Source organism: Bacillus rossius, chromosome 1 (genome assembly GCF_032445375.1).
Source record: "Bacillus rossius redtenbacheri isolate Brsri chromosome 1, Brsri_v3, whole genome shotgun sequence".
Lineage (NCBI taxonomy): Eukaryota > Metazoa > Arthropoda > Insecta > Phasmatodea > Bacillidae > Bacillus > Bacillus rossius.
In genome coordinates, this window is record NC_086330.1 from 331,270,022 (window position 1) to 331,280,385 (window position 10,364).

The 10,364-nt window shown below is 34.1% G+C and overlaps 1 protein-coding gene across 3 annotated transcripts in view; it reads left to right on the forward strand.

Annotated features, from left to right (window-relative positions):
• LOC134528048 (terminal nucleotidyltransferase 4B-like) overlaps window positions 1–10,364 on the forward strand; it is a 72,876-nt gene that overhangs the window by 15,859 nt on the left and 46,653 nt on the right. For all 3 annotated transcript variants that reach the window (XR_010074338.1, XR_010074337.1, XM_063361249.1), the window contains exon 4: window positions 7,342–7,578. Coding sequence is in view for 1 of the 3 variants with exons in the window: in XM_063361249.1 (XP_063217319.1) it covers window positions 7,342–7,578 (237 nt within the window). In the remaining 2 variants the exon portion in view is untranslated. The remainder of the gene's footprint in view (window positions 1–7,341; window positions 7,579–10,364) is intronic.

Consider the following 10,364-nt stretch of genomic DNA (forward strand, 5'->3'; position numbering starts at 1 on the left):
ATGTATTTTTGAATGCTCATTGTGTTTTGTATGTAAACTTTGAAGTACCGTATTGGCCCGAATATAAGGCGACCCCGAATATAAGGCGACCTGCAGTTTCAGGAGGCCAAACAAATGTAAAAATAATTTTTGGTAGAAATTAATGTGAAAATTCATTAGACATACATTTTGTGTTGATAAATCGTTTTTGCATTTATGTATAACAATTAATTTATATTTATCACATTACTTATTTAAAATAAGTTTGAATGGCCTACCCTAAAAGTCAAAAGAAAACAATTAGAAAATATTTACATTTTTAAGTATTACATTAGAAATTTTTTCGTATGTTTACTCTAATGAAGCTGCATAATTGTCATCTTCAGAGCTGTTTATTTGTCTAGAGCTCGTTCCCCGCCGTTCCACCGATGTGTGATTGTGTGATTGTTCATTTTTCACAGTTTACTGTATCTACGAATTTAAAATTTTTACAATGGCTATTAATCACTCTTAAAATACAGCATTTAACTTTCCGTTTGACTTAAGCTACGTATTACCACAGAACAAGGCGTATTACTATTTAGTAGTGTGTTAAACGTAAAAAAAGCAAACAAAGAATGCATCTTGCCGGAACAAAACAAGTGGCTAGCAGACATGATGAAGCATACGGCCATGAATAACTCGGTTACGTGACCGCGTATATTTGTCCATATTACTCTCTGACAGAGAGAGTCTGTTCTATGAATTTGAAAGAATAATCTATTATAATTATGAAAGGTTTTTACATAAATAAAGAGTGTATTATTAAAATAGCTTTTGAAGCAACGTACCAAATTCCTGTTAATATGGCGTCTTCGTGCGTGTTCGGCAATGTTCGTTTTACAACAAAGAAATATTGTGGAAAGACAGTTGGCAGCCGTGAATTTCCAAACATTACATCCGAAATGTTTGTAAACGTAAAAATCGTTCTGAAAATAACTTTGATATTTTAGTACAAATATTTCCGTTAAAAATCTGAAGATAAATTACCGTAAATGTTAACACGCGATTGTACACAAAGTACAAATATGAATTGTGAAATAAAAGGTTGCCATTTTGAGATGCTTCAACATTCACGTTTTTACTCAAGAACAAATATTTTAATTTTCAACTTCAAACAATTGTGAATTACTGCAATATTAGGTGGATTTATCGTTTTTCCCCGTGTGAGGTAACAAAGTTTTAATATAAAAAATTGTGAACGTTTTGTTAAACAATGTTTCTACTGTAGCTTTCAGCTTGGAACTAATGTTTGCGGTTCTGACGTCTTGGGTGCGAAAATAAGGCGACTTCCAATTTTTGCATCTTTCGTTTATGTAAAAATGGTCGCCTTATATTCGGACCAATACGGTATTTAAAATATTTCTGGGTTTAACGAAAACCGTACCACAATAACAACACACAAATTTAAACAAACATAACATAAACAAACGTCACTTATGCCAACTTCAGTGACCAAAATTGTTAACGGAAGTTATACATTTAAAAAATTTTTTTTGAATGCTTCCGGTATTCTTTTGTGTTGTGTTGTGCGTGATTGTAGCATCAAGCTCTGTGCTATCTCTGTGCGTGTGTGCTATCTGTGTGCTGTTTGCGTGCTATTGCGAATGTAGCCCGGCCTTTAGCTGAGTTTTGAAATAAACAAACACCGTCGTATCACTGCGCCGCGTCAGCAAGTGATAGGCTGAATTCATCTTGCGCGCCAAGCACTAGTTGCAGCACACACACTTCAGTACAGTCGGTGCTAATAAAATAACGGAGAAGTAATATAACAGGAAGCACCGTAGCACTTTGTTCAGCGTAGGTGGTTCATTTGCGAAGAAAAAACTATGCACTTTACGCCTAATAGCCGTCTTCACAAAATCATCACAAGTTTTGATAACAGGATACAGAAGTTTCATTTTCTTCCCGGGAGTTGTTAATGTCCCAGTGTCCTGTAATTCTTTCCTTGCACGAAGCACACTGCTCTTCGAAACACTCGTAAATTCCGCAGTTAAACTCGCGATATTGTTCACACGACAATCCGGATATTTGTCTGAAAATGTTTTAAAAACATTCAACACAATAGTTTTCTGTGCACTTTTCAAAGGCTTTCCCGTTCTGTGCTTTACAAAACTCGATCCGGCATCAGCCATAACAAACCGTGCGCGCGCGAATCCGAAATATAACTGTTGCGCCGGGCATCAACTGTACACTGTACACATGGTGTCTGCTAACATAATTGTAAGTAAATACTTGCTGACACATTAAATTGTATTGGATATTAATGGTAAAACGCTATAATGCTATATAACAATTGTTATAAAAAAGCCAGTGTAAAAATACTTACAAATGGTACGTAACCAAGGTACTATTTCTTGCGCATGAATAATGTGCGCAGCGGCCGGCAGCCAATGAAAATGTTTGTTTAAAAGAGGCTTTGTTTATTCCAAAACTCAGGTAAGAGTGAACGGAGAATACTATTATCAAAAAAAAAAAATGTAAAGTAATCCATAAAAAAAACCTATTCATGGACAGTACGTTTATTTAAAAAGTAGACTTTGCGAAAGCAAGCTAAATAATTAAAATTAATGAGTGATGCAATAAAACCATTTCATTCAACGTAAAAAAAAAAGAAACCCGTAACAAGAACGTGATTTGTAACTATACGCTTAACGATCGTGCGGGTTAACTCGGTGACTGACAGAGCGCGCGCGTGCATGCAGTCTGCGAGCTATCGATATCAATCTTAGACTACGTGCGCGCTCTCTATACGGTAATAGAGGAATCAACACAACCAAACAGGCGCTGCTTACGTTTTTATAAGCGGTATAAAGCGACTCCCGAGACGTTAAAGATGAAGTTTTTAACTTTAAAAAAGTCTTTAAAATAAGATTTACACATCAGATTACTTTGTAATAGGATTAATTAAGTTAGTAAGCAGTTTTTTTCAGAACGAACGGCGTAAACTGCGTAAAGCAATAGGCACGTTTTAAACAACGGGAATTGATTGCATTACATCAAATGAGGTTAAAAGGGACAGAAATAAAATGGTTCAAATAACGGGAAAACATAAATAACGGTAACGTAAATAAGGGGTTTCAATGTATAATTTTTTGTAAGTGGAAGATGTAATCGTCCATTTACATTTCGTTTAAAAAAGGGGGAGGGGGATGTCCTATATTAGTGTACCCAGGCCAGATTTGGCAAGTCGAATTATTGTAAAATGAATTTGATTCGAATTTATGATTCGAATATCAAAAAATTCGAACTCAAATTCGGAAATTACGAATATTCGCAGAACCCTACAAGTGACCACATTTGTGTACTTAACTTAAAATATGATACGTTATTGAGGTTAAGTGTGTTTACTAAATTTCTAATTTGGAAAAATTACTGATTCCACGTAAGTACTGCGTAATTTTAGGTCAATGAATTGTATATCTGATAACATTTTTATGCCATAAGTGATTCTCCTTGAAATGTATGTGTTTAATTATACTATTTTGGCTAGTGCCCCATTATAGGCAGACTCTAGATTTCAAGGTTGACAAAACTGGCAAAAAAGGTCGGCCTATTTTCCGACCAATGCGTACTTACATGCTTGAACATACTGATTGAAGTTGCGCAGTTGCAGTAATATTGCCTACTTTAATTCTGTGAAACAGTACTGTTTTCTAGTTGCATACGTGTATAGGGCAGGCAAACAGTTGCTTGCATGTCCGTAGCTTGTAGTGGGTTTTTTCCTTCAAATGTGCTAAAATCATAGCACACTACAGTAGCATAGGGCATGCCCGATGACCAACAGCCACCTAATATTTAGGGCACAAATCCAGAGGACTCGTATGGCTTCAACACCACCGACGACATTATACAGTCGCCGTTTGAAAACATACGTACACAGTTATTTTGCGATACATGCGACATTATCAGAAAACACGTCACATTCGTGTAACCCCATTTAAACTTTTTTTTCCCGCAAGCGTGGGTGCCGCTCTTCCGCCTCGCGTGCTGACCCACAGCTAACTGACTCACCAAGGCACAACCTACTCCACCACCTCGTGCAGGAGCACATGTGACCATCTTCTGGTCAAGACGCACACGAAAGAAAACCGTTCTGGCACACATTTACAGTTTCCTACCTATTACCTTTAAATATATATACTGTATAGAAGTCGCGAGTGGATAGGATTTACTCTACGTTTTTCAGAAGCGTATGATGAGCAGCTTGGGAACTTCACCGCTGCAGTGCGCTGCCGTAACGCCCTGTATCGTCTTAGTTGTTATTTACACGTTAGAGCGCAGCACTGTCGCCCGCTGTCATTCCCCGCACCCCCCACCTATCATTCACTGCAACTCAAGGTCGTTCAACGGGAGGGGGAAGGGGTGTTAGAAGAGTTCGACACTTGTCCGCTATGGACCACCACAAGTCGATGCCCTAGAGATGGTGGCGATTGCGGCGGTGAATTAACCAACTACCTCAAAACCGTATTAGAAATTTTAACCTGGGCTGGCGACTTCTATACAGTATATATATTCAAAGCTATTACTAAGGTAGCCATACTAAAATATTTAGTGATAAAATTATCTAACTAAATATTAATATAATAAAAAACTCTGAAACTATTTACAACATACTAAATACAATATAAATTATGCTAACCCTGAAGGTTCTGCGACCTTCTAGGCCATTTTAGGTCTTACCAACTAAAGTTTTTTCCTTAAGGCATGTTTCCAAAAGGTTTGCTGTTTACAAGTAATAAATGATGAAATTAACATAAAAACTAAATTAACCGAACAGGCCAAAATATTAGAATTAAACCACAAGCGCAAAAAAGTACCTAGGTAAATAAACAAAATAATAGTGTTTCATAAATTATGCACTAAGATCAATCAGAGCCAACATTTTTAAAATTAAATAAAATTTAATGACAAAAAAGGTTGAAATAAAAAAAATACAGTTGAAACCAAGATGGCATCATTTAGTTGTTTCCTTGAAAGTAAGACTTGTATATTATCAGGTGATGCTCAGACGAAATCTAACAAAAAAAAGTATTTAATAAATTCTAATTTCAAATTTTCCTTAAAATAAAATTTTTAAGTAGCATTTAAAAAAATTTTGATTTCATTATAATAAGTTATGTCTAAAACTTTTGAGCTCTTTGGGTATATCTGCCAAAAAAGTACACCAAAATGCCAGCGCTTAAAGTAAATACTGTGCAGTGGAAAGAGAGAGTATATGGCCATTAAAATAGACACTACAAACTAAGGATGAGACATGCTATACAAAGCAGAGTTTCTCTGTTTTCCTGTTTCCTTTGGTGTATGTTTACTTGGGACTTATTATTTTTTAAACACAGTTGCTGTAATTACTGCTTTGTGATTTGTGTTTTAGTCATGCCAGTAGTGTTGCATACAAACAAAGTACATTACAGTAAAACCTCGGTATGACAAACTTGAAGGGACTGATATTATGTGTGTTTGTTATAGCGAGGTTTCTTTATAATGAGGTGAATTCAAAACCAACAAACAAATTATTTGTGGTACAAAGGGTTATTTCTGTAGCTATCATTATTCCAAAAAGCACAGAAGTAATAGTAGGTACTCGGTATATAGATACAGTATACACAAAGTACTTGCCTACTTTTTAATACATGCTACAGAGTCCTCGAGCAGAGCAAATGAAGATTAAGCAAACTAATCCAATTTGATTACAGTACATAAGTATATTGTATATTATTGTTGACAGCATTGAATTTGGAATGCCAAACTTTTAGGTATTTCTTCTTTTTTACCTCCCTGATCTACTGCGTGTAGAATTTCCAGTTTCGTTGTAAGAGAAATTGCTTTCCGTTTTTTTTAATCCATTTTACGAACACTAACAATAAATTACTGAAAGTTGTCTTATTTATTACCGCACGAGATTTGTCCAACCATAACCTATTTACAAGCGAACAAATTTAACCCAGAAAAACTTAACCTCTAAACAAGATACATAACTGGTTAAATAATTTATTTCCCCCTACAAAATGAAACAAAAACAACTTTCTAAACGTACAGATTTTAATTAAGAAACACTTCCACAGAATCTGTATCGGTTATCGGCACTCATTACAACACAGATAAACGATCACACATTTTCACAGAACAATGATGTAAATTGTTCACGTGATGAAATTTTCTAGGCAGTTTAGGAAGATCGATTAATCAAAGTACAATAGCTTATGTTGGTAGTCAAAGTGTGTTTCAGTACGTCCGTAACTCTTACTTCTATGGCCAATCAGTTGTAAGATGGCGGCAGTATTGTTTACTTGCCGAAGCGTAATTTATTTACGAAGCCAAATTGAAAATTTATGACAATCCTACAAAACTATTTTGAAGATTTTTCCGTTTTACCTTTGCTGTAGCGGGTGTTTTTGGCGTTGCATCCAAAAAATGCTTCGTTATTTAGAGGTATAAATACATAGGACTACATAGCGAATTGGCGGGACTTAACAGTTGCTTCGTTATACCGAGGATTTCGTTATAAAGGAGTTCGTTGTGCGAGGTTTTACTGTATAATGTAGGCTTAACTTAATTTTTAAGAGATACATTAGTAGAGAAAATAAGACAAAAACTGAAAACAACTGAACACCACTGAAATATCTATAGCAATTTTTTTTGTTACCTTTATCTTATTGTCTGCACTAGTGTTATACGTGTAACATGTGCTACATTTGTATTTCCAAATGTGTGAATATTTAAAAAAAAAATTTATAATATCAAAAACTAATAGTTTTATTATTTGTTATTGATTCATTTTCAAATACTTCCAAATAACGAATGTTTGTATTTAAAGTGTAGTTTAGCGTTTATATCAAAATTGAGGTTGAGTGACTGTTTTTACAATATCAATGTGAAAATCCCTGTTTTATTATATTATCGAGCCTGATGTAACCATCTGTAGTTAATTTAAACATGGGCACAGTATATAGCAGCACTGCTTAAGTTTAGACTGAGGAGCAATCTGTTACTCAAAAAAAATTTGATGGTACAAGCAAATAATAACTAATAAGCATAATGCAACTGTTACCAAAAAAAAATAAGAATTCTTAAGTTTTCCTCTTTTATAGTTGTGTTTAAGAATTAAAAGTATCTGTAATACAACTGTTAACATATTTGTTTAAATATGATTTAATAACTATAATTAATATTCAAATTTGATTTTTGTATTGAACTAAAACTGTTAATCGCACAGGCTTAATATTTCCTTTTTTTAATATCATGTTAGCGTTAGTGGTATGTTTATGTACACATTGATTTAAAAATAAATTTAACACCTGTTTGTGATTATGAACCGTGTAGGTGCCCATCGTAAAGCTGACCGACAAAGTGTCGGACATCAAGGTCGACATCAGCTTCAACATGAGCAACGGTGTGAAGTCGGTGGAGCTCATCAAGGAGTTCAAGAACATGTTCCCAGTCCTGCCCAAGTTGGTGTTTGTCCTGAAACAGTTCTTGCTGCAGCGAGACCTCAACGAAGTGTTCACGGGCGGCATTTCGTCGTACAGTCTCATTCTCATGACCATCAGTTTCCTGCAGGTACGTGCTGAATTTGAGTGATGCAGAAACAGTAGTTGTTGAGGATGTGAGAAGATAAATACAGTACAACCCGGTTATAACATTCCCGTTTTTAACATTTTCCCGCCTATAACACCATTTTTTCATGGTCCCGTCATTTCTCCATTTATCACAATGCTTTAATTTCCCGCCTGTAACAATATTAAAATTTCTACATTCCCGCCTTTAACGTTCAAATTTGCTTTGATAACTGCCACAATTTGCAGTATCCCTTCCTTCAAAGTCATAATTTAGAGCGAAACCATAGCTAGAAAATACAGCACGCATATACAAACATCAGATGTTTACATTTGAGTATTTCACCATAGACGTGGTACACACGCACTCCACAACTTGCACCGGATCGACTATCAATATGGCGTCCTGTTCGCTCTTATTGGCCTATGACTTGTTCCTTTATACTTATGATGCGCATTTTGTGCACTGATACATGGTCGGAAACAGTGCTACTATAGTCTATGGTGCTGGTTTTTGTTTCAAAGGTTTAACTCCTTGAGATGGTTAACTGTTCTATGGATATATTCACGGCTTTTGTTTGTGGTTAACCTTTACCGTAATTATTATTATTTTTTTTTACTTATTGTAGTCACGGTCATATTTAATTAAAATACGCCGTATTGAAATTTTATTCAGGTTTTTGTACGGTTATGATGGCCGATAAATATAAGCGAAAATATATTCTGTAGCTGAAAAAATTCAGTTTATTAACCAAGTGGACAGGAACCCCAACAAAACGTGTGTTGTGATTGCAAAAGAGTTGAATATTTCTGTTTCGACTCTGAACTGTATCGTACAAAACATTTTTTTTTCTTTAGCATATTATTAGGTATTATCTATAAATAAAATTAACCAATTTTCCACTCTATTGCTGTACTTAGTGTAATACTCCTGTATTTTGTGTTGTTTTACCTATACTTTTTAATTTAATCAATCCACGTGTAATTTTTACAAAGTGAAGATGATTCCTGCTTATAACATTTTCCTGCTTATAACATTTTTTTATGTTGGTCCCTTGGAGAATGTTATAACAGGGTTGTACTGTATACTTTTATTTTTATTGTAAACTTGTCTTCATATCCGACACTATTTGAATTCAGTGTCTGGTTTTTAAAATTTTTAAGTTATATTTATGTGATGTTCTTACAACTTGGCCCCACGTGAAAGTGAGTTTCACACTATTATGCTCTCGGAGTCCTTGGCAATTGCTAGGGACAATGTTATTTGGTAAATTGCGATAATGCCGAAACAGCACCGAAAAACATATCAATAACTATAGAACACCGAAATACAACAAAAAATTAATCAGAAAATTTAATAATAACTCAGATTACAAAAACTTAATCTTTTAGTATATTAAATTCAATGAATTTAAATTATTTTGCATGGAGTTAGTATCAATATACAGTAGAACCTCGATGATACGTTCCCGTTTCATACGTTTTCCCGTGTCATACGCCGATTAATTTTGGTCCCGCCGAAAGTTCTATATTTACAATGGTTTACTTTCCCGGAACATACACTTATAAAATCTTTAATTTCCCGTTTCATACGTTTTTACGAAGCGGAAAAGTCCTAAAATTCACAAATTTTTTTGTTATATTCCTCCTGATAAACTACGTTTTAATGCTTTTATTTTGAAAAACGTTCATTGTTTACCTTTGCAAACGTAAGAAAATAACTTTATCGCACCATAGATATGGATAGTATCGGGAAGACTGTGCACTTCGCTATTAGCATCTATGGCCAGCACCAAGCGAGACTAGTGGCGCGAATGATTATGAAAATGGTGCACGCGATTTACCAAGGCACGGATCTCATATTTTGTGCATTCATTAATCTTTGAACTGAATATACTACTTTGTTATTGTTTTCTTACAATCGGATTGTTTTATATTTTACGTTTCTCAAGTTAAAAATTTATTGAAAATTGTTCTGTTGCATAAAGTTGTTTGTAAAATGAAACAAGCCAGCAAAAATTTCTGTTTTTCTTTTTACAATAGCCTAATTTTTTTATTTCTAATTTAGGCTTGGTGACTTTTCCCCTCTCCAAGAAAGGACTGCTTTACTTGATTATGGACTGTATTTTACATTTCTGGTAGTTTTATTATATGTATATATAATGATGAATTCATATTTTTCATTAATATGATGCAATTATTTACACATTATGTATTCAAGTTTAATCTGTCATTGGGCTGGTATGCTAGATTGAAATTTTTTTTTATTATTGCCATTCCCTTTTCATACACTTTCCCGCATCATACACCATTTTTGTGCCCTCCGTTGAAAAGTGTATGACAGGGGTTCTACTGTATTTGTACCAAATATATTGGAAGAATTTTTATTTTTTTAAACTGTTAGTGACTAATTTTTTATTACACCAATGGTACATTTTTAAAATGCACATATGCTTGCTGATTTATTTTTATTCCCAGTTGTTAGACATGCTTATTACAAATTATTATATTGTAAAAGTGCATAATGTATTAGTTAAAATGACACTGTTTGATGAAGTATCATTAAACAAGTAAGGGTCATACTTGTTAAAAATTGTGTTATCTTCATGAATAACAAATGTTCACAAAAAATGAAAAACAATAACACAAAAATCTCTTGTTTTAGAAACAAATTTTGCCTATAAATAAAACCATAAAATCTTGAGCAATTACATACTCTTCAAGAGTAAGCAGAACACAGTAGAACCCCAATTTTACATTAATGCTTTTAACGTTTTTCCCCTTATTTGC